Below are 23906 nucleotides of genomic sequence, written 5' to 3'. Positions count from 1 at the left end.
TGCCAGCCTCACTAGGATTCTGGCTGTTTCTGTGAAGTGTTCAACAAGCCCACTAATCTATCGGGGGACACGGGAAGTAGTGGGTGCCCAGGGAAACGAGAGCGTCGTGAGGACTGCGTTAGTTCCCCAGGACTGTGGTAACAAACTACCATGAACTTGGTGGCTTAAAACAACAAACTGGTCTCATGAAGCCAAAATCAAGGTTGTCCACAGAGCCACGCTCCCTCTCCCTCTGGGGGCCCTAGGACAGAAGCCAGTTCCGGTCCCGGGAGCTCTTGTGGATTCTCGCCTGGAACCTGGTGGGACCGGGGGGGTTGTTTGGCTGCGGCTTCTCGGCTCATGGGTGTCCCACTCCAATTTCTGCCTCCCTGGTCACGTTGCCTCCCCCAATTCTACGTACCTTCCCCAGCCTCTCTGGTCAAAACACTGGTGCTTACCTCTGGAACCCACCAGGATAATGCAGGGTAATTTTCCCAGGTCGAAGATTTAACCTAATCACATTGCAAAGCCCCTTTTCCTCATAAGGTTGGGACCTGGGATCTTTCGGCCACATTCAGACCATATGGGGATGTTGCCAATTATAAGGAGAAGTTAGCTGTGTTTTTAAGAGTTCCCTTGATGTCACTGCAAAGAAACATAGGTGAAAGCATAATTTCTGGGCCAGATATTATTAATGCCAAGCTTGCAAGGGGAAACCATTAGCCTCATTGAGCAGAAGAGGATACTGAGGGTCAGAGAGGCAAAGGAGCCTGCCCACCTTTGCAGAGCTGGCTGGCAGTGGGGCTGGATCTCCCGCTATAAAGCTGGCATTTTAGCATTTTAAAGCCCCATTTCCCTGACCCCTGACCCTCTGTTATCTGAGAACACTTGACCCAGAGGGCTGACCCTGAGGCTTGTGGGACATGAGCTCTTCCCCAGGAATTTCCAGCATGAAGTGGCTCATCTGATGTGACTTATGGCAATCATACCGGATTTCGGGGACTGCTGGCCCAGCTGGGAAGGGGCCTGGGGTTTTCTGACATAGGTGAATGGCTCAGGACAGCAAGGTCATGGTGAGGTAGAACACGTGACCCCACAGTCTTCCTCCAATGCCCTGGGCATCCATGTGCCCGCTAACCTCCTGGCAGTGGTCTCCAACGGGCAGACCTCAGGTGTGTCCTCTGCCCCGCAGCCTCTCTGCTCGGACTGTTCTTTAATTTTTTAATCTTGCCCTTGGCTTCTGGAACACGCAGGACTACACTTTGCTTCTCATGGGCTTTCTTTCACTTACTTATTATTTCTTGTTTCCATTGTGATTATGCTTTTGCACCTGAGATTTTTATTATAAAGCATATTGAATGCACTTTAGAAGTAGGATATAGAGATTAGACGTAAAGAGAATTTTCCTTTTGTTGTAAAAACACACAAACACACACATACACACAACAGCCTTTTATACTTCGGAAAGCCATTTCCTTAGTGAAGCTAAGTGCTCAGGTTTTAGCAGCACAAATATGTAGGATTAATAAAGAAGCCTCCTCCCCCAAGCCAGGTCAATCCATTAAGAGCTAACATTGGACTTCCAAGGTGCCTCCTCTATTTTGCGGTTTGGCTCGCCCTTCCGAACAATACTGTGAGAGAAAGTAGAGATCATTATTATACCCATTTTTCAGACACGAAATAACAAGTCCGATGTCAGAGAGCCAGGACTTGAACCTCAGTCCTGCCGTCTCTTCTTGGCTTCCCTGAAGGTCACAGAATCGACACGGAGCCCTGCCTGACCCCCTTCACTTGCCAGTGCCCGCCGCGGCCACGCGGCCACCTTACCTGCTGTGGCCATAGCTTTCAGGAGCATGGTACATGAAGACATTTCCGCGGGCCCTCCTCGCCCAGTGGCTGGCCATGTCGATTACGGGACAGGTGATAAAGTAGTCCCTGGTCAAATGGGAGCAGAGGAGGGAGTTTAGTTATGCATCATTCTATGGACAACTGCGATGGGGAGAGGCTTCCCCGGGCCAGAGTCCCCTAGACCACCTGGTGCCTCCGCACGGGGCCTGCAGACACCACGCCCTGTCCTTGCGCTGCCTACTGTGCCTCTCGCCATAGTTGGCTCCACGGCTGGTGCAGGGTCTGGCCTGGTGTAGGCCGGCAAGGTCACCCAAGGTTATACAAGGAACCCGTGGGGCAAGCATCTTGCTGGTACATCATTTTTAGAGAATCGGGAACAAAACACTCCAGAGTAAAATTAATACAACATACCCTGGAGCAAAACACTCCAGAGTAAAATTAATACAACATACCCTGGAGCAGAACACAAAATGACTGCACATTTGGAAAGAAGGCAGAAGAAATATCCTCAAAGATATATGATGCCTTTAGACCAGTGGCTCTCAGCTGGGGACACTCCCCCCTCCCAGCGGACATCTGACAAAGTTTGGGGGACATTTCTGGCTGTCACAGCTGTAGATGAAAGTTTTTTCACTGGCATCTAGCAGGCAGGGGCCGGGAAGGCTCCTGAACATATTACAAAGTCTGGGACGGACCCCTCTGCAAGGACTTATCCACCTACAATGTCACAGCGAGGAGGCTGAGAACCCTGTTCTAGATTCCTAAGCCTTCACACTCGTTCCCTCTCTGGGGGTGATGGGAACACGTTCCAGAAGCACCAGCTTGCAACAGTGGGTCGTGCGTGGGCTGGTGCTCAGGCTGTGTGTGTAAGAGGCACCAGGCCCGGTCAGAATAAGACAGACCTCAGGCGGCTTGGAACCCACCAGGTTCTGAATCCCAGTCAGCAGTTTCTGAGTCTCCTTCACCTTCCCTCTCCTCATCTGAGAAATGGGGCCCACGGCACCCACGCTACAGGGATTTTGTAAAAGCCGAGGCTGGTGAGAGCCATGAAAGTCTCTCAGTACAGAAGGTCTGTCTGCCTGTTTTCTGGCTGTGGGGTAGGGGTAGGGCCAGCCATGGGGGTCTGGCAGGGCACACGAGGCAGCGATGCTCTCTCTCATGAAGAAGGGGATGGTGAGCAGGCCCAGGCTGGATTCAGACCTGCAGGAAAGAGTCCCACCCTGGCAGCCAGGTGGAGTGGTGCCACCAAGGAGAGGCAGGGAGGTCACTGCCTGAGCTTGGCAGGAGGCTATGAGGGCCTGAGCCAAGAGGGAACTGGAATCCGCCTCCTCAGTGAAGCCTTCCTTGGTTACCTGCCCTCTCTCTCTCTTCAGTTCCCCCCCTCACCGCCCCCACCCCGGGCACAGTTGTCTTCCAAGCCGGTTAAAGTCAAAGTTGGGGCAAGAATGTAGGTTTCTGAATTTCAGCCCCAAGTTTTCTCACCATCCCGCATCTGAGCCAGGTTCAGGATTGGGTGATGAGCCTCGCAGCATCTAGAACTTGGACGTCTGCGAGCTCTTAGGGTCCAGTCTGGGGCTGGGCCTCTAGAAATAGCTGTTGGCTGCATGGCTGGAAACAGGTCTCCAGTAGAGGCAAAATTAAAGCCTTTCTGGTCGCCAAGATCCCAGGGGGAGGGACCACGTTTTATTCTGAGCTAGTGACGCTGGGATTGGAAACCACAGGCTCCCGGGTGGGGACACCACACCGGGCAGGGGGTCTCGACACCCTTCAAGCCATCCCTTCGCAGCACACGGCAGGTGCATCCGTGACCCCAGCCCTGGGGCAGCGGGAGCCCGCGCCCTCCCCGCTCACCGAGTGGCGTTCTCCAGGGCCCGGGAGAAGGAGGCATAGTCATCCGTGGAGTGCTCCAGGGAGTAGTACCATGTGGCCGCCGCCCGGACGCTGGCGTCCGCGTCCTCACCACCCAGAGAATTCTGCAGCGCCTGGTAAAAGGCTGTTTTGCTACTGGTCCGGCCTTGACTTTCCTCAAATTGCTTTAAAATAAGACATGGAAATGCCCAGTCAGCTTCTGAAGGGCTGGAGTCAGTCTCCCTCGGACCCTTGCTCTAGAAGTCTCTCCCTGGGAATCCGGGGGACGTGGTGGTCACACAGGGACGCTGGAGCCAGGCTACCCGGGTTCGAATCCCCGCTCCACCTGTCCTAGCTGTGTGACCTTTAACAGGTGGCGGGGCTCTCCGCGCCTGCCTCTCCCTGCCTGAAAACAGATGACTCCACGTGGGCTCACAGTGAGGACCAAAAGGGCTAACACACGCCGAGTACTTGAAGTGGTGGCCGGTACTCAGTAAGTGGTCAGTAAACACAGGCCGTTCCGGCCGGCTGGTGCGGGTCACCCCGTGCTTGATCCCTTAGCTTCTCAGCCGGCCAGACATCTGGTTTCCTCGGGAGAGCGAACTCCAGTTTCCTCCAGCGACGCGAGCCGTCGCCAGGTGATTGCTTCCTGCGCATGTTCTCCGTGATGGGCCACCAGGGCCGGCTGCGAGCCGGGCTGGGGAAGGAGCTGGGCACAGGCTGGTGCAGCTCCCTGCTCTCACGAGGCCTCGGGTTTTGGAGGGCAGAGGTGGGAAGGAAGCAGTTTCCCCAGGATCCCCGCGCGCTAGGAAGAGCAGGCCCACAGAAGGAGGGCGGGGCTAGTTTTCCTGGAGTGGTTAGGGAATGCTTTGGGTCCTCCGGGGACGCGGGTCCACATGGCGCTAGCTCGCTTGCTTGCTGTCCCTCTCTCTCTCTCCCTCCCTCCTTCCCCTCTTTTTCCCTCCTCCCTCCGTCCGTTCTTTTCTCCTTCCTTGTCCCAACATTCCTGTTCTCTGCACTGGGGCACTCTTGGGGGACCATCTGCCTCCCCCAGGACTCAGTTTCCTCATTTCTGAAGACAAGGGGCAGCAGAGAGTAAGACATGCAGCTCTCAAGTGTGAGGCCCAGGCCCCAGGGCCCTTGCTCGGTCCTATCACGGGTGTTCACCTATTTCTAGGCTCTTATGCCAACAGCATGACATGCTCATCAAGACATCCTGGCCTGTTTAAATTGTTTTTCTAAACCTTTCCAAACACACAGGACGTGCGATTAGAATTCGAGGTGTGGGTATGATCAGGAAGCAACCTCTCCTGCCTGAGACATTCTTTCAGCCGACGCGGGTGGGCTCACGTAGGAGAGGCCAGACCAGTTGATAAAGTATTTAGTCCAGCCGTGTGCGTGGGCTCAGGAGAGGCTAAGGGGAGCGGAGGATCACTTAAATTCTATCTGTAACCTGTGTTTCTTGGAAAAAGATCTGAAGCAACTATGGCAAAATACTAGTATCTGCTAAAAACGAAGAGTGAATACAATAGCCGTCATTCTATCGATGACCACCAAGTACTGATGACCGTGATCTACAGTCAGAAAGACAGTTTACAGCTCAGAACCCAGGCACGCGCCCACAGAGGCCTGGAACAATGTTCGGGAAGGACATTCATGCTCATGGCTCTTCCCATGTCTGCCAGAGCCGAGTGTTTCTATGCGAGTTCCTGTTCGAGTCTGAGCTGTTCAGAATGCATTGGCTGACTTCACAACCTACTAGTAGTTCAGGGGAAAAACTGCATTATATTATTTGCTGTCCTTTTCTGAGGGTTCAGAATATTTTATAACAGAAGTATGAGAAATCGTACACGTATCTCCAATTATTGCCAAACATTGACCATGCCTGTTTTACTGAAGTATCAAAATCACATGTGGATTAGGAAACTGGATTGAATCAGTGCCAAATTCCAAGGCCGCATACATCGAAAGAGCTGAGCACAGTTCTGGGCACATGGGCAATAGAGGTGAGGACTACCAGGCCAGGGCAGGGGAGGCCAGCACACACTCGCGATGCCATGCTCCATCCCCAAATGCTCCGTCCCCAGATGCTGTTGGTGTCTGCTTGTCTACAGCTCCAGAAGGACCATGCGGCAAAAGGGGCACATGGGGTACAGTACGGGGCTAGGCACCTAGTCACAGCTGGTGCTCAGCAAACGTGCCAGGCAGATGATTGGTGGAGACACTGGACTCCAGAGACAGGATACGGTCCTTGCAAGGGGACCCCAGAGCCAAACCTCTCGGGCTCAGATCCCAGAGCTGGAGGGACCTGGGCTTGGATGCTAGCTTTGCCCTTTATTAGCTGTGAGACCTTGGGCAAGTTACTGAGTCTCCCTGGGCCTTCGTTTCCTCCTCTGTAAAATGGGCACACGAATATTACCCTCTTCATAAAACTGTCATGAGGCGAGATGACATGACTACTACCAATTTCTCAGCCCGTGTGTTACCGTTGCCCAATGTTTGTAGACGCAATATTGTGCCCAGGCCAGAGGGGTCAGGGAAGCCCCTGTCTTAAGGCCTCATCAATGCTGTTCCCATCAGTTGTGGGTCCAAACCCTGGGAACTCCTCTTCCCTATACCTGCGGCAAAATGAATGGCCCTACCTAAAGGGTAGAGCCCCTACACAAGTTCCTTAGAAACTATTTTCACAATGAGGTGGGGGTTTTTTTTGTTTGTTTGTTTTGTTTTTTGGTTTTTGTTTTTTCCCCCCTAAGATATTATTTATTTATTTGACAGACAGAGATCACAAGTAGGCAGAGAAGCAGGCAGGAGGGGGTGGGGAAGCCGGTTCCCTGCTGAGCAGAGAGCCTGATGCAGGGCTCTATCCCAGGACCCTGAGATCACGACTTGAGCCAAATGCAGAGGCTTTAACCCACTGAGCCACCCAGGAATCCCAGTGAGGTGGTTTTTAAGAGTGGCAGGGCCCTGAGCCCAGGCGTGGCTAGAAATTCCTCCACCATAGCTGTAAGCAGTTGCCCAGCTAGGGAGCCGGAGGGAAGGCCAGGTTTTGTCTCCCGCGAGACTCTGGCTGCTTTCACATTTCCCAGGGATCTGAGCCCAGCGAGAGCAGCCAGGGCGCGGCCTCGCTGGCTGGTGGACATTCTGGAGATGGCTGGCGTGTGGTCCCCAGCCGCGGGGAGCACATGGGAATGCAAAGGGGGCCCAGCAAGAGCCACATCTCTTCATTCTTGGCCAGGACCAAAGCACAGATGCTGTTGCGAGTTTAATTAGAGAGTCAGCAGGAGGGATGGGGCCGTCACATGACGCCAAGCACCGACTTCCACAAGCTGTAATTACAGGCACAATCCGCCGAGGAAGCGGGCTCGCTACAGGCTGGGCTGTGTTAAGGGCCATCAGGAACCCACAGTCCTCTTTGTGTGTGTGTGTTTAAGGGACCGCCATTAATAGGTCCTACCGAACAGTTCGAGCACATAGGAAACTCTTGAGGCCACGGTCTGGATGCCTCATCGCCTGGTGCACGGAGCACTGGGTCTGTGTTTGAGAGATGCAGGTTCGAACCTGGCTCCGGTGTGTGACCTCGGAAGACTCACAGCCGTCCATAAATTTGCTCAGGAAATATTCCTCTCTGTGCCTGGGCTTGACGTTGGAGTCAAGTGAACTCACGGTTACTGAGGGGCTGCCGCACACGGGTGACAATCCATATTCCTTCTCTCTCTCCTCTAGCCAGCAAATTATTGAAAATAAATGCCCTTATGTTCAGTGCAGGGTTGACAGACATGATGGAAAGTGCTTAGCTGGAGGGTCTTTACCTTCCACTCACGATTTCATGCAACCGACGTCTATCGAGTGCCCACATTTGCCAGGACCAAGTGGTGGCGTTTGGGATGCTTCAGGGAACAATACAAGGGAACGATACAAGTTCAATTCTCTGCCCTTTGGGGACTTCCGGTAGAGCTGGAGAGCCCGACATGGATACACGGCAAATTTTGTAACACAGAACGTTTGGTGGTGATAAGTTTGGTGGTGATAAGGATGTGACACAGACAAGGCCGGCAGGGCAGGGAAGGGGACTGGGGGTGCTGGTCCGTGAGGGTTGAAAACGTAGAGGGGATCATCAGGGCAGGCCGTGGAGGACAGTTGAGCCAAGACGCGGGGAGGTGAGAGTTGGGGTGAGGACAGGCGGGTGAGTAAGGGAGGAGGCCAGTGTGGCCAGTGCAGGACAGAGGAGCCAGAGGTGGGGCAGAGGGGATGCAGAGATGAGCAGCTGACATGGCCCCACGCTGCTGTGCCTCAGGAGGGGCCAGGTGAAGGGTCCTCCATTGTGGTCTGCGGGTGTCGCCTGCCGGAGATGGGGGTCCATGTGGGGGAGAAGCAGAACAGCCATCTGCCAGGTGTCCTTGAGTTGGTGCCACCTGTTCTGGGGCCCCAGGAAGAAGCCACTAGCCACTGCTGCCTACTGGTTCCTTCTACCACTGCAATCCCATGATGAGGCTTCAAACCCCAAGGCGATCCTCAGAGCTCCCCCCACACCCACACGGCTGGCCCTCTTATTCTTAGAGAAATGCCCATCTGGAGCCTTTCCCGAATTCCCTCCTTCTTTTTGGACTGAGGGACCCCCTTCTTTCCCCTGAGGCTGAGGCCCCCCTGCCCAGAGCTCTGGGACCCTCTGCACTTCTTCGTTGGCATCACCAGGCAAATCCTCTCTTGTAGGAGCCGTGGTGTGCAGCTCTCCGTGAGTCCGCCCCCACCGAGAGCTAAATGCCGACGGGTGTCCCCACCCACCCGGGCGGGGTCTGTCTGCCAGACCACCGGGTGTCTGTCTGCCCCACCTTGGCGTTGCCGGCTCTGGGCTGCACACTCAGGAAGCGTGCCCACGCAGCCAACTGGCTCCTGCCCTCTCCCCACCCACGCACCCTCTCCAAGGTCGCTGATGTTACCCCTTGACCCACCCCGGGCAGCGGCGGCGCTGTCCCCCCCGTCCCGTCCTGGCTCTCTTCCCCCACTCAGCTCGACGACCCTCTCGTCTCCTTTTCCCTAACCAACTCTGCTTCAGGCTCATTTATGGAATCTGCCTGCCGTCTTCTCTCTTCAAATGCCATTCCTGCCCCCTTCTCTTGCCCTTCCTTCCAGACATGCGGAGAGGTGGTACCGTCTCTCCCCTTGGTGTTCATAATGGCTGGTAGGTTGTTGAATTCTAAATCTCCATTCAGCCTCAATCTCGGTCCCACACATCCAAACCTCTGCCGGCTCCTGGGCACCCCTCATGTCCCTCGAACTCAACGTGAGTACAATTTAACTTCGTCGTCTACATGTGCTCTTCCCCAGGTCAAGAACCTTCCTTGGCTGTTTTCCTATCCCCAATTACTAAGCCAGGAGCCGGTCATCTGATTAAAAGAGACACTTGCTGACCCCTCCTACTTCCACCTTCCCCAGCATGCTAGTGCACCCCAGTCCCGAGAGTTCCCCCCCAGCACATCTTAACCACCATCCTATCGACTCTTCCTGCCCTATCCTTGCTCGTGCTTTCGTCGGCTTCTATCCCATCCTGGGGCAGAAACACGGATACCACCTCTGGCAGGTGGGCATTTGGGGAGAAGTGTACACAGAAGGTCCCTGAGTAATTTTTGTTCATTGGTTACTCTTAAAGTTACACAGAATGGTTATGACATCAGAGGTTTGAGAAGAAGAGACCCAGAGTAGAATCCCCAAAGGGAAAAAAGAGGCATCCTTCCAGAGTTCACCTGATTCTTACATACCTGTATGGAGAGATGCATGAATTAATGAAAGCTCCCAGAAGTCTCTAGAGCTCTGAGGTGGACAGAAATACTCATTTGCTCACTGAATGAACGTAAATTAAAGGCCCCCGGGGCCAGCAACTGGGAATCCAAAATGAACACGACACGGCTCTTGCCGTGGAACACAGCTGCTAAAGTCCGAGGGGCGACTCATCGGGGAGTAATCTGCCCCCTCGCAAACTGCTTGAGGGTTTGCATCTGATGTCACTGATGGCGCAGAGGGTTCCGGAAGCACCGTGGCCATTTCCACACTCCCCAGGCTCCGCACCTCATCAGTCTTCCCTCCCTTTCACTCTACTGAGGGGGCCCTCATCGTCACCCATGTCCCATCAGGCCTGCAGCCCCACCTCTGCCCTCGGCTCACTCCACCCTCAATGACTTCAGACGTTTGACCTCTGCTTCCCTTCAGAAATACTCTTTTCTTGGCTTTTGTGACATCAGATTTTCCTTTTTTTTTTTTTTTTTCCCAGATCTGTACCTACAGCTCTGACCTTTCTCCTAAATTCTCACCATGAGTACCCAACTGCCAATCCAAGGTTTATCCCAAATCCAGTCATTTCTTGCCATTACCATGCCTTCAATTCTTATTTAACTCATTAGCTTACTCCTTGGACCTTCCAATACAGGGCAATCTGGTCTCTGCTTCCTTTGTTACCTCTCCATAGTCAACTCCATGTTGCCAGAATGCTCTTTTTTTCTTTCTTTTTTTTTTTTTAATATTTTATTTATTTATTTGATAGGCAGAGATCACAAGTAGTCAGAGAGGCAGGCAGGGAGAGAGGAGGAAGCAGGCTCCCCGCTGAGCAGAGAGCCCGATGTGGGGCTCGATCCCAGGACCCTGAGACAATGACCTGAGCTGACGGCAGAGGCTTTAACCCACTGAGCCACCCAGACACCCCCAGAATGCTCTTTTTAAAAAAGATAAATCAAGATAATCACTTTCTAGAGTAAAACATTCTAGTGACTGTGCCCTACATGTAGAACAGAATCATTCTCCTAATGCTGCTGAGACCTCATCTAATGGGTCACGTCCAGTGCATCCCACTTCCTCTGCTCCACCTCCTCCATTACCCACAGTGTTTCCTAGCCTTCTGGCTTTCTATGTCCCCCAGACAAGCCCTGCCACAGGGCCTTTGCACTAGCTCGTCACCCAGATCTTCCCAGAACTGGCCCTGCCTCATCATTCAGGTCTCAGTCCTCCCTGCCAAGGTGCCTTGGATTCATGTTTCCATTCTCTCCAGCACTTTTCAAGATCTGAAATTTTTTTAAGAGATTTATTTTAAAGAGAGAGTGCTTGTGCATGTTAAGGTGGGACAGAGTGTGGGGGAGGAGCAGACGGAAAGAATCTCAAGCTGACTCTGCACTGAGCACAGAGCCTGATGTGGAGCTCGATCCCAGAGCTTTGAGATCATGACCTGAGCCGAAACAAAGAGTCAGACACTTAACCAACTGAGCAACCCTGGCACCCCTCAAGATTTGAAATTCTTAATGTACTTGCTCATACATCACGGTCCGTGTCCTCTCACTGGAACGTGAACTCCACAAGCCAGGAGCCATATCTGTTGGGGTTCCGACCTTCCCCCTACAGCCTAGAGAAGAGCCCCTCAGTAAGTACAGGTTGGGCCTGTGCACAAACCAATGCATGGACCGCTCCTGCCTCTTCCATTTATCACAGATGTCACGGGGCGAACTTCTCCATCCCACACAGCAGGCCCAGTTACGGGCCTCCCATAACTTTAGGGCCCTCAAAAAAAATGTGTTTCAATTTCTTTTATGACCTGAAGAAAAATAAATGTCATCATAGTGAATTGGTAAGAATGACTCCAGCTTGCCTCCCATTCATCTTTACCCGTGCAGTCATAAAATATTTTTACTATGCGGGGGGTGCGGTAAGTCAGCCCCACCAATCTCTGACTTTCTCTGAATGGAGCATGATAACCCCACCTGGTGGGGCCACAGCACATGTAGGCGAGACACCCTGTGTGAGTCCGGGAGCCGCAGCGCTAGGGTGGGGGGGCTAGCAGTGTTGCAGGGTGGCCCGGAGCCAGGGACCCGACGGGGCTCCCTGGTGTTGGGACCTGTCTCCTTTGCCTAGAAGCCTCCTGATCCCACAGCAGGAGACAAGCAGGGCTGGTCTCTCTGCGCCCACCGAAGGATAAAAAAACTGCAGCTCAGACTGGGTAAGCAACTTGCCTGAATTGACTGAAGCTGGGATTTGAGATCCGTTTTTCTGATTCCAGGTTGTGGGCTCTCCACGGGGCCCCGTCATGCCCGGCACGGGTCCAGACCCTAACACCCACCCGCCCAAGTGCCTCTTTTCGGGGAAATGGTGTGTGCTCGCCGGGACTCCTGCAGGCTCCTCTGCTATCATCTGTCACCAAAGGCTTGATTTTCCTGTGCTGGGGCTGGTGCCAGAGCCTCAGGCTGCCAGGTGCTGCTTCCAACCCTCAGACGGGCTGCCTTCCCCTCCCCGCTCCCCGAAGGGCCCCCACTCCACCTGCTCCTGGACGGGGCCAGCTCCTGCCCAAGCTCGGGGCACAGTGGTGGCGCTGTTTCTGATTTTTTTCTCGCCTTCCTTGGAGATCCTTGTGCTTGGAGGGGAAGGCAGAACAGTGCATCTTGGAACAAATCTGCTTTTGATCATGCAAATTAATGCCCGGTTAATGTAGGCAGACTGTCAGTTTCACCAGTTAGAAAGAGCGAGAGAGGAGAGAGAGGAGAAAAGAGGGGAAAAAAAAAATCCCTACCACAGCGACTGATGAATTTCAACAGAAAGCTGCTACTTCAGGAAATAAGATCATTCTCCGAGAGCAGAGGCTTTCCAGGCATCTCAGGCGGCCGTGATGCTCCACGGGTATGTTGTTAACTTTGCTGGTGTCATTAGGACTGTGTGTGTGGACCCACGCCGGCCTGGGGTGGAAGGTGGCTGAGGGTCTTCACAGGGACTGGCTAGAAGCCCTGCCTGCCCACCCTCCTTGGTCTGTGGGATTCGGGGGGTCTCTGTTGAAGTCATGGGTGGGTCCAGGGGCTCCCTTGGAGGGGGGTAGCAATGCCTACTGCTCCTGTGACTTCCCCCGGGAAGCCGGATGGTGTGTGTTGGTGGGTTGGGCTCTGGATGGCATGAAGGCAGAGCTGGCATACGGAAAAAGCATGTGTATGCGTCTGCCACAATTTGGAAAACTGGCTCAGGTCAGGCGAGGTGATTCAGTGGTTGTACATCCTTTGTATTCCTGCTTTCCCTGGAGAAGTCCCTGGATCAGGGACAATCATTTTGGACACTAATTCTAGTAATACCTAAAAGACCTAGGTGAAAAACTAGTATTTATTGAGCACGTACTATCTGCCAGACACGGCCTCATATATGATTTCACCCAACATCTTAAGGAGGATATGGACTAGTAATTTCCCAATTTTACAGATAAAGAAATTAAGGCTCTGGTTGTGGGGAACCCAGATGCTCTCGCTTGCTTGGAGGATGGGGTCCTGGTTAGTTCTTTCATCCCTGTGACCCTCCTGCTGGTGAGGCCACTGCGGTTTCAGCCCCTCACCCACCCCAAGTGCCTCTTGAGGCCCCACACTAACATGTCTGTCTTTCCATCTAGTGTTTGTCAAACTGTATTTTAGTTATTTACTTCTGCTCGTTTCTCTTCTCCTTGCCTGACTGTGAGCTTCTTGAGGGCAGGGATTGAATGTGTACTTGTACCCAAACACCCAGGTTGGTCTCTGGCACATAGTAAGTGGCCTCAGTGAGTGTTGCATGACTAAACACAGTGGTCTTGGTGTTGGGAAAACGTGGGTGACACCTGCTCTAGCCTGCGGTGGTTTTCTGTGAGGTCCTGCTTCCCCGCACAAATGGCCAGGAGGAGCTAGGCGGACGTGGAAGAACTCAGGAGAAGGAATGGCTGGGATTGAGGCCATCGGGGCTGTGCCATCCTGGGGCTCCCTTCAACTAATGGTAGCTGGATCTAGGTACACCAAACCTTCTGGGGAAAATGGAGAAACTCACAAACCCAAGTCTGAAGGAGGGTTGTGAGCAGGCTGAGGGAAGGCAAAGCACCCTAGGGGGACACAAGAGCAGGGTGTTTAATACTGTGTGTGGAGGGGCAGCTGGTAGCCGGGCTCCCGCTTATGTGTTGACATGACAGTGTTGTGGTCCTGTGTTGGCCAGGATTCTGAGGACACCTCTGGGCCACAATTGTATCTGGGAGGGGACAGGGTGGCCCTGGTGCATTTGCCCCACCTGTTCTAGGGTTTAGCACACATGGGGCTGGGAGCAAAGCTTCCCATTTGGAGCCAAAGGATCTGCAGTGGAGGCTTGGCTTTGCAAGTGACTAGTTGTATGACCTTGGGATAATCGTGAAACCTCCAGAAGCCTTTTTCTTTCATAAAATGGTGGTAAATACGAGTTCATGGGCATCTCCTTCCCAGAGTCATTGTTGAGGGAGAATGGAGGTGGGATTGTGAGGCCTTTCACACAAAGCAGCCCTCGTTTTAGCTGTGTTTGTGACCCCAAGAGTACCTCAAGACTCGTGGGTGGGTGGGGAGCTCCTGGAGGAAGGACCTGGCTCTTCCCAGAGGGCCACAGCCAAAAGACGATGCCATGGACTTGGATCCAGGAGTTAGATCTGGATTTGAATTCTGCTCTGTCTCTGAACTGCTTTCCCAGCTGAATAGATCATAGGTCACAGATCATAGGGTTGTTTGGGATGAATTATTTCCTTGAAGATTCCTAGGTTAGATTCTGACACATATTCAGGTTCCCCTAATTTCATTCTTTCAATCTAATGAGGAGTCATTGAGCCCTTACTGTAGACTGGACACTTTTCTAGCACCAGAGATAAAGCAGAAAGCAAAACTGATAAAACAGAGCTCATGGGCCTCACATTCTATTTGGGGAAGAAGCACAACAGACAAATAAATGTATAGTATGTCAGGGGCATAAGCGCTAAGGACGGGGAGCAGGGTGAGGGGAAGAGAGAACACTGGGAATATGTCTCCCTCTATATCTGGAGGGTCAAGCAAGTACCCTGAAGAAGCAGACCTGAAGACATGAGACAGTGAGTTACCTGGAGAACATTCTAGAAGAGGGAACAGCACATGCCAAGATGCTAAGATGGGAACATGCTCAGCATATTTGAGGAACACCAAAGTGATCAGTTGGGATTAACCACACTTAGTGGGGGAGGGGGATAGCAGGCGGTGGGGTCAGAGGGCAAACAGAAGCCAATCAAGTAATGGTCATTGTCAGGACTACGGCTTCCCCTCTGCAGAAGCTGAGGCCACCGGGCTTTGAGTAGGGAGTGACAGGATCTGACACAAGGTAGAGGGATGGCTCTGTCCATGGTGGTCTCGCAGATGACGGGGGGTGTAGGGAGCTAGTTGGGGGATGATCCTGGAGAAAGAGGACAGCATGGCTCAGGGTGACGGCAGAAGAGGTGGTGAGGCTGGATGGATCCTGGGGGCACTTAGAAGATGGAGCCAGCCAGTTTTGCTGACGCAGTGCTGGTAGGGTGGAGGCGAGCAGAGTCACGATGACCATTCGCTGCAGCCCTCCTTGCAGAAGCAGGACTCTGTTTACTGAGAAGAACTCAGCAGAACACACTGGTTGGGCCGGGGCACAGGAGAACCAGCAGTCCCTTCCGGATGTTAAGAGCAGGAAGCTATGAGACGTCTCAGTGAAGAGGGCAAATAGACTGGGTCAAACCAATCTAGAGTTCCAAGGCAAAGCCAGGCTGGAAGTATAAAGCCCTGAACAGGGATCTGTTCAGGAGACATCAGCACGTAATGGCACTGGAGTTCTGGCTCTGGCTTCAAATTCAGCCGCCACTACTCCCTGTCCCCTCTCAGTTCCCCCCGAGCAGCACCCAGATGAGTTCTTGGCGGGACGCAGGCTCACAAAGCCACACAGTGGCTGGACTAGCACAAGTTCAGAAGAGAATGAGCGGAGAAGGGAAGCAAGAGATGAAGGCTCTGACCAGGAGTAAAGAGGACCTGGGGGCCTCTGCCCCAGGACCGGGGTTTGGATAACAACCGTGGGACAGGGCCGGCCCTCGCTCCACCCTGTCCTCCTGGCACCTTCCCTATGCTGGTGCCAGACCTGAGGGCACATGTTCCCAGCCGTGCCCTGGTGTGGGTAGCGAGCAACTCCGCCATCTTTCCTCGAAAGTGCACTGAGGAAACCTCTATTTGAAAGCCTCGGCAGGAAAGTCAATGAAAGCAATGAAAATACATTGCTGAGGAGGGATCCCAGTTCTCTGGATCCAGACTCCTGGCTGGGGGGCTCAGAGATTCAAGACAGAGCTGAGAGACTCCCAAACACGCTGCAGGAGAGGAATAGGGAAGACCCAGGCGGCCGCATGGCCATGCAACCCCCTTACAATGGGCTGGCATAATCAGATGCTACAGACTGGGGCCAGCACAGCCCCAAATCCGTGGGCAAGAGCCCCTCCCCCGCCACTGTCCCAGAGCTGCAGATGGAGGGGTATGGAAACTAGCTGCTCCCACCTGCCCAGGATGATCCCCAGCCTCCTGGGAGTAGAAAAGTAGCCCTTCCTCTCTCTAAAGTCGGAGAGGCTGGGATGAATTGTTAGCACACAGTCCAAAGAATCCGAGCTGCAAGCCTATATTCTCTTCCGCACAAAGTTCCCCACATCCCTGCAAGTCAACGTAAGATGAGCTGTTGCATATGGGAAAGGGTCCAGGGTAAGTGGCTGTTCCTTCCTCTGCTGCCACGCTGCAGGGCCTCTTCTCCAGCGTGGAGTGTGTGGAGGGTGCAGCATAAATCTTTAAACATTCATTTCTCTCTCGTGCTTTAAATCTGTTCTGTTTTCATGAATCTTTCATAGCAATTCAGCATCTTAGCACAGGAGTACACATGTATATATTTAGGCTTAAATTATGAAGGGTTAGATCAAACGCCATTCAAAGACCCGTTACTTTAGAGAAGAGAGGCCCAGGGCTCATGGTGAAGAAGGGGCGTCTTTTCAGTGCTCCCCGAGAGTCAGTCTGGTTCAATAATTCAGTGACAGCCCCTTGCACTTGGGGCTGTGTTGTATGTGGGCACTCCGCAGGGAAACAGAGATGGATCAGATGGAGACATTCTTTCTCAGCTGGACAGAAGCTAATGACTGTGTTCTACTCTACACCAAGCCCCCCAACACACACACACACACACACCCCACTTTCTCTATGTATCTACACATGCATGCGTACATTACAGGTAACATAAGAGCATATATATATGACTTACGCATATATGCCTAAGGAGTGCTATCAGTAATACCCTTTTTCATGCTGCTACACCTTCTGAGATAGTCAACGTTAATGCTTGCTGTACAAACTCCCACACTATAACCCTTTCACAAAGAAACATAAAATTATGCACATTTACATATTTACAGATGGATACAGGCTGGTTGTTTAAGAAAATATGGATGCCCCCTTAATTTCACAACTCCTCTGCATTCTTGTTTTTTGTTTTCCATTTAGCAACATGTCCTAGGCATCCCTCGAGCCCGTAGCGATGGATCCATTCGCCCCTTTCACCATCTGCGTAATATTTAATGGTTTGTGTGTAGCCCAACCTTGTTCGCCATTCATCTGTTAATGCCCATTTGGGTTGCTTCCAACATTTGCCACAATAATTCATGCTGTGATAAATACTCTTGTGAGATATATCATGTCAAAGTGGAGTGTTTATTGCTGTAAGACAGATTCCCCGAAGTGAGACATGTTACGGGAGGGAACAGGATAATGCAAGGCCATGCAGGATCCTGGGAGGCTGCGGGGATGATTTCTTTAATTCCAGCCAAGCTACCTTCTAGTCAATAGAGCTGGACAGAGCCCCAAGCTGAGTGTGAGTGTCGGCTCCCTGCGGGTCACGCGCTGCACCTACCATCCCAGGTCTGACGACTTAAAAGGATTTGTTAAGAGCAGCCTGACAAGGACGGGTGGCTGGTAGGGAGCAGACCAGAGGAGAGCGTGCTTACAACTTTCTCCCACTTTGCTGTATCTCGGAGCAGCCACGAGAAGTCTCCTTTGTCGGCTATGGGGTATGACCCCTGCCCAGTTCTCCTGGGGAAGAAACCCAGCACGGGGTCTGGCTGTCCTGGCCAGGACTGGAAGAGGGTGCCACCTCGGCCACACCCTCAGTGAGACAAGCATCCTTCAAGGGGCAGGGGCATCCACTGCCTGGAACCCCGAAGCTCACAGAGCTCCTTGGTAAGGCTCTGCACGCCGCTTTCCTCGGTGATTCACACACAGGCAGAGTTGTGGATGTGGGGTGAAGGTGTCTGTGTTGTTCACAACCTTGCACGAGTCTCAGGTCTGAAACACCTCCCCCCATTACCATCTCCTGAGCTCCTTCTAGAGCCTTTGTACTCACTAGTGTTTTAGAGATAGTTTTGTAAATGAGCGGGTCAGTCAAGGGCTCTGGACCAAGGTCAGACTTTGAGGTCCTGAGCCACTGGGGCCCGGCCAGCAGGGGACCTCTGCAGCTGCTGGCTGCTTACCTTCACGGCTTTCGCTCTGTTGATGAGTCCGTCATCCTGAGAACTCCCAATCAGCAGCTCGATCTTCACCCTTGGAGTCCTCTGAAGTGCTCTGGCTGGAGCCTCTCGGAGGTACCAGCCGTCAACCACAGGACCCCAGTAGTGGAAAGGGCCACTCACGGCCAGGAGCTACATGGGGACAAAGAGATGTCGTTATGTGTATGGATGTTATCCTCCTTTTTAAATGGTTCTGCAAGAATCAGTTGCACGGCTTCGCTTAATCAGGTTTCAACCGTAATGAGCGCTATTGCCTATTATCCATCTGGGGCTGTGCTGGGCAATCAGAGTGAAATGACAGGAACCATAGGCAGCAAGGATGGCAGGCCAGAAACTGGCAGGCAAGTGTCACTCTGGGCAATGGGTGGTCCCCAGGGCTTCCCCACCTAGGCGACAACGGATCCACAGGGAGGAATGGGTAAGCCTGAGCCCGTAGGTGTATAAGCAAGCGGGAGCAGACATGACTGAGGAGCAGGTGGGTGGTGGCCAAAGGCAGGATCCGGCAGAGAAATTCATCAGCTCTCGCCACTCTCTCAGTAGCCCACACTTGGGGGAGCTGAAGGTCACACCGGCTCCAGGCCTGTGAATCCAGGCCCATGGCCGAAGGCATCAAGCCCTTGGCTCTGATGATCACAGTTCCTCCAGCTAGTGTCCCCTTCAGCACTGTCAGGGACAGCCAGCCACCGTGGGCTGTGAGCAGGATCTTTTCAGGTGGAAAACAGAGCACGTGGCTCACATAGCTGTCCTGTCTAAGAGCATGGGGTAGCTAAAATCCACTACAGGTATGACCATTGTGCTCAATCTGGGTGGCTGTGACCTTCCAGAGTGCCACCACAGTCCTGGCACAGTCCTTGACACGTCTCACTTCATTTTATCCTCCTACTCTATAAGGCCCACCTTATAGTTTACATTTATATTCTACAGTTAAAATCCAATGTTCAGAGACCCTTGAGTACCATTCACCTTGAGTACCCATGCTTGGTCCGTTACATGCCAGGCCCATGCATGGGGCTGGGGGTCAGGGAGTGTGCATTCCAGCTTCAACTGGCCATATGCCTGACTCTGCAGCCATGGATTGGGGCGAGGGGGTGGGTTAGGTCTCCTTTCTAGGCCTGGTTTTCCATTTGGAAAAGATCAGAGCATGTCCCTCCCCGGCTCACACACAAGTGCCCACCTTGGTCTGGGCGTCATTGAGGGCGCTGGCAGGCTTCTGGCGGAGACAGGACACCATTTCTTGGATGGGTGAGGTGGGGCAGCTGACCTCCTCTGCGAAAGCAGCTGCCTGCTGCTGAGCCCTCTCTGGGCTGATGACAGCGGCTGGGGAGAACACGGAGCCACCCTGGGAGAGAACACAGACTCAGGTCAAACAGCCCAGAAGGTCTCCTTCCCAATACCCCTGGCTCAGCCCAGAGACCTCGGGACCACATCAGGACTCCGCATCATTCGTCCAAACTCAGAAAACCCAGGACCCTTTCAGGAGATGCCCACAGGCCTTCAGGGGGTCAGAACCATCCACAGCATATCAACACTGCATGTGACCTTGAACAAGCCTTCTCTAGGCCCCAGTTTCCTTACCCAGGAAGTGTGGGCCCTCAACAGAGTGATCATTGACTAAATTTGTATATTGAGGCCAAGGGCTGATGGTGGTCGAAGAGGGACAAGGAGCAGAACTGTCCGTGCCCACAACCCCCACTCTCATCTCTTAGGTCTTCTTAAATAGAAGTTTCCTGGCTCCGTTAAAACAGACTTGGACTTTCAAATAGAAACCCACCCAGAAGGTGATGGAAACACCGTCATTGTGCAAGGAAATTTTTCCAGCAGAGTCAATGCAAGTCTCTGTCAAACCCTGGCTGGCTGGGAGGCTTTCCCGTCTCGGAATGCAGGTGGCAGCAATGCCAGGAAGCCCGTCCCCAGGCCTGCACTGTTGGGGGGATTGGTTTTCTGCCCAGGATGGAAGAGGTAGGCTGAGCGCCTTGGCTAGGGTACAACCGCAGGGTCTTCTGTCTGTGGAGCACCCCCAGCTCAGACGCTGCTTCACACGAGAGCATCAGGGACAAGGGAGGCGGAGGGCCGTAGGTCTACCAGCACCAGAACAATTACCGGCACCACTGAAACTGATAATACACAGCAAGGACCATCGATTGATGACTTCGATTGTTTTTTTGTTTTTAAGATTGATTGATTGATTTCAGAGAGAGAGAGAGAGAGAGAGAATAAGCACTGGAGAGGGCGGGGGGTAGAGAGAGCGAGAAGCAGAATCCCTACTGAGCAGGAAGTTTGACACTGGGCTTGATCCCAGGGCCCTGAGACTATGACTTGAGCCAAAGGTAGACGCTTATCAACTGAGCCACCCAGGCGCCCCGAGGACTGCGACTGTTAACTCAACAGCCTCCTCCACTTCGTCTTGCTCATCCTCACCAAGGTTGGGGAAGTTAGCCTGGGCCATTGCCCCCAAGGTTGGGGAAGTTAGCCTGGGTCATTGCCCCCATTTTCACAAATATGAAAATAAAGTTAAAGAAAAACTCAGTAACTTGACCAAAGTCACAAATGCTGTCAGGGTCTGATCCAGCCTACGGATGCAGGCAGCTGGGCTCCAGAATTTGTTGTGCTCCAGGACCCTGGGTGAGGAGCAGGAGGTTCTAGCTCTGTGAGCAAACTCTGTACGAAGGGGTCTGCCCACCTACAACACCTGCCAGGTACTCACCCTTGCAGGAACTTTCTATCATCTGCAATTTCTGCAACAGTAATAGGAGGCAGGTACAGCTGTCATCCCCATTTTGGAGATAAGCAAACTGAGGCTCCAAGGAAAAAGGGAAATCCTCATTTATAATCTAATAGGGACCAGGACTTAGGAGCTCGGGCAACAAGAAAAACTAATAATGACAGTTAACATTTACTGAGTATTTGCTAAGTTTCTGGTATAGTTGTAAACACTTTGCACATATTAACTCATTAAATCCTCTCCCCAGCTCTCAGAGGTAAATGTTATTTACCCCTTTCTCTTAGAGAGGAGGAAATTAAGGCAGAGAAAGGTCCAGGACCTTGGCCAGCATCACACAGCACGCAACTACCAGAGCCAGGACCCCAGTCCAAGCAGCCCACCTTGGCTACATTCAACCCCACATTATATCACATTTGTTTTTATGTGTTTTTATATCCCCAACAACGTGCTGTGTTCTTGAGCTAGAATGAACCCTCTTACCCCAATGTAAAGAGAGCGCTGATCTGGCTGACAAAGAACACATTTCCATTCTAGACTCTACCCTGAGCTAAAATGTCAGAAACTGGTAAAAACACCAGAAATACAGCAACAGGTGTATCAGAGGGTGCTGCTCTCCCCGGCTCTTTGAGAGGATCATTGAAAAATAGCAGAGGAAAGCACTCTGCAAGCTGTAAACGCAGGTGCCCACGTATACTGGTTACCTGAGTCACTGGTGCTATTACCCATTGTGCAAAACAGACAACAGACAGATGTCCAGAGGGGAGGAGACCCACCCTCTTGAGATTCCAGCTGGACAGATTTCTTGAAGTCAGGGAATACATTATAGCACTGCTTCCAGAAAGTTCCAGGGTTCCTTATACTTCCGAGTCAGTACTGAGGATCACTGGCAAAGCATGGGCATCACAATGAGAATAGGCTATCCTGGAAGGCTGAGAGCGAGGGGAGCATTGCGTGGGGCAGGGAGAGGGCAGAAGCTGAAGCTGGTTCTGGCTGCAAGTTTGGCTCCTCAGCCCTGAGGGCCCAAATCTTAGCAGCTCAGTGCAGTCTCGTGTCGTTGAACACAGCCCCCGTCCTGGCTTCCGACTCCACATAGCGACTTCACAAAGGACCCAGCCTCTTTCCCTCCCGAGTCACATGAACACAGTGCTACCAGCTCCCCACGCTGCCCCCGCGGGTGAAATGCCTAAGAATCAAAAGAGGGAACCTCGGAAGAGGGTTCCTCGTGTGTCTGCAGATTTTACAGTTACTGCTTTTTGCCTCGCGACCATCCCACGAGGCAGATGATATCATCATCCCATTTGATAGAAAAGGGGCTCACAACCCAGAGAGGCAAACGGCTCACTCAGGATTACAGGACTGGGTGGAGGCCAAAGGGCGTCCGAACGTGGGTGGCTAAGCTCCAAGGCCAAGCCCTTAGCCACCAGGCCAGCCTTCTGGATTCACTGGGCTGGTTCTCGATGAAAGGTGGTGGTATTATTACCGTCTTATCTCAACTTAGTCATCAGGACCGAGGAGGAACCTTGTGGCCAGAGTCCAAGGTGAGACCCATTGTAACCCAAGGCCGGAGAGAGCAGAGCACGTGGGGTGTGGATCCGAGTAGCAGCAGCGTCATCCTGGGGCCTGGGAGCCCTTTCTCACATCTCTGAGCCACTCAGACTGGGGCTGGCTGTGGGCTTTGCAGATCCGACACAGCGAGCTGTCGTCTGCATCGGTTTTCTGTCCTCAGCCCATCTAGGTAAGCTCAGAGTCTCCTGTTGTCGGCGGGGTTGGCTACCAAATGCACAAGGCAAGTTTCCTGCCCCACTGAGCTCCAGCTGGTGGCCCGCTCTGCGCTTCAGCCCCTGTAACACTCGCAGTCCTAACGCCTGAGCTCACGGTGAGAATGAGCAGCTGAGAAGTAAAACACCCTGCCAGCCCTGAGCCAGGAACTCAACGGGGTGGAGGACAGCACCCAGGGCCAAGGGATTTTATCCAGGGGCTTCTTTCCAGTGATGAGGGGTCCAGCTTTCTTGAGAACCACTGAGTCTGCTTTGTCTTAAGAGAACACCATACACACACACACACACACACACACACACGCACATGCTCAAGACAGTCAAGGTCAAAGCCCCACGCTCTAAACTGCAAATTGAGCCAGCAAATTGCAGGCCCTGCAATTTGGGGGCTGCTGGGCCCCGCTTTGGCCGTGTAGGCCGTGGGGATGTGAACTTTGGGAAGGCACCCGCTGATGTTTTCAGCACCGTGTGCAGCTATAAAAAGCCGGAGCTCCCGATACAGTGAGGAAGTGGTTAAAGGGGTGGGTTACAGCGATACTGCACCATGGCTTAGAGAACTTTCCTCTCCCTCAAGTAGGTTGTTGTAATCGGTCTTACTGAAAGAAATGTCTTTCTTCGTGGAAAATCGGTGGTTAGACGAGTCAACGGCCGGCTCAGCCCTCCCTTTAAAGCACTTGTCTGGAGAGCAAAGGAAGGGGCCAGAGCGGGTGTGCCACAGGGTGCGTGGAGTGCGGGGGGGTCTGGAGACAGAACTGCGTCCACAGCCCAGGCCTGTCTCAAGTCTGCAGGCTAGGCTGTCAGCCCTGTCTGAAGCCAGCAGAAGGACCGGCTTCATGCACCAGCCCCGTTACGCCCTCAGGAAGGGACTCAGGGCGAGTGGCGGACATCTGGGGGCTTTGGCTACTCCGCTTTGAATGGGAATGATGTGCTGTAGTGCAAGGGTCCTCATGAGAACACATGCAAGATAGTGGCGGTCCTGAGTACGGGGGAGAGTGAATTGGGATTGCAGTGAGCACCGTGGGGGTTAATGGGACCCCTGCAGGGCTGGGGACAGCGGGGTCTTCAGCCTGCCTGGTCACACAGCAGTCTCACATCCGGCCCTGGGCCCACGCTTATCCTAATCTAACCAAACTATTAAAGGGCAACGTTTTCGCTTGTGTGTATGCATGTGTGTGTGTGTTTAACTTCGAAAATAATGCGAGGCAAAACCGCAATTGCTAACCACGGCTTTTTTTCCCTGGAGTCTCTGAACATCATAAGGAGACTTGACCCCCATCAGCCACTAGAGTCACCTCAGAACCAGGACCTGCTTCCATCCAAGCATGTATATGAACACAAACAGTCACAGACAGAAAGATACACTCACAATCTTGCCACACACGGAGACACACAC

General features: G+C 52.9%; 1 protein-coding gene across 1 annotated transcript in view; it reads right to left on the bottom strand.

Annotated features, from left to right (window-relative positions):
- Positions 1–23906, bottom strand: part of TG (thyroglobulin) — a 235859-nt gene that overhangs the window by 15959 nt on the left and 195994 nt on the right. The window contains exons 42-45 of the mRNA XM_013051778.2: positions 19191–19355; positions 17981–18148; positions 3679–3860; positions 1807–1914 (exon numbers count right to left, since the gene is read on the bottom strand). Of these exons, the coding sequence (XP_012907232.2) occupies positions 1807–1914; positions 3679–3860; positions 17981–18148; positions 19191–19355 (623 nt within the window). The remainder of the gene's footprint in view (positions 1–1806; positions 1915–3678; positions 3861–17980; positions 18149–19190; positions 19356–23906) is intronic.

This window comes from Mustela putorius, unplaced genomic scaffold, assembly GCF_011764305.1.
Source record: "Mustela putorius furo isolate JIRA1106 unplaced genomic scaffold, ASM1176430v1.1 tig00000228_pilon_pilon_pilon, whole genome shotgun sequence".
Taxonomy (NCBI): domain Eukaryota; kingdom Metazoa; phylum Chordata; class Mammalia; order Carnivora; family Mustelidae; genus Mustela; species Mustela putorius.
This window is presented reverse-complemented; position numbering and strand designations above follow the sequence as displayed.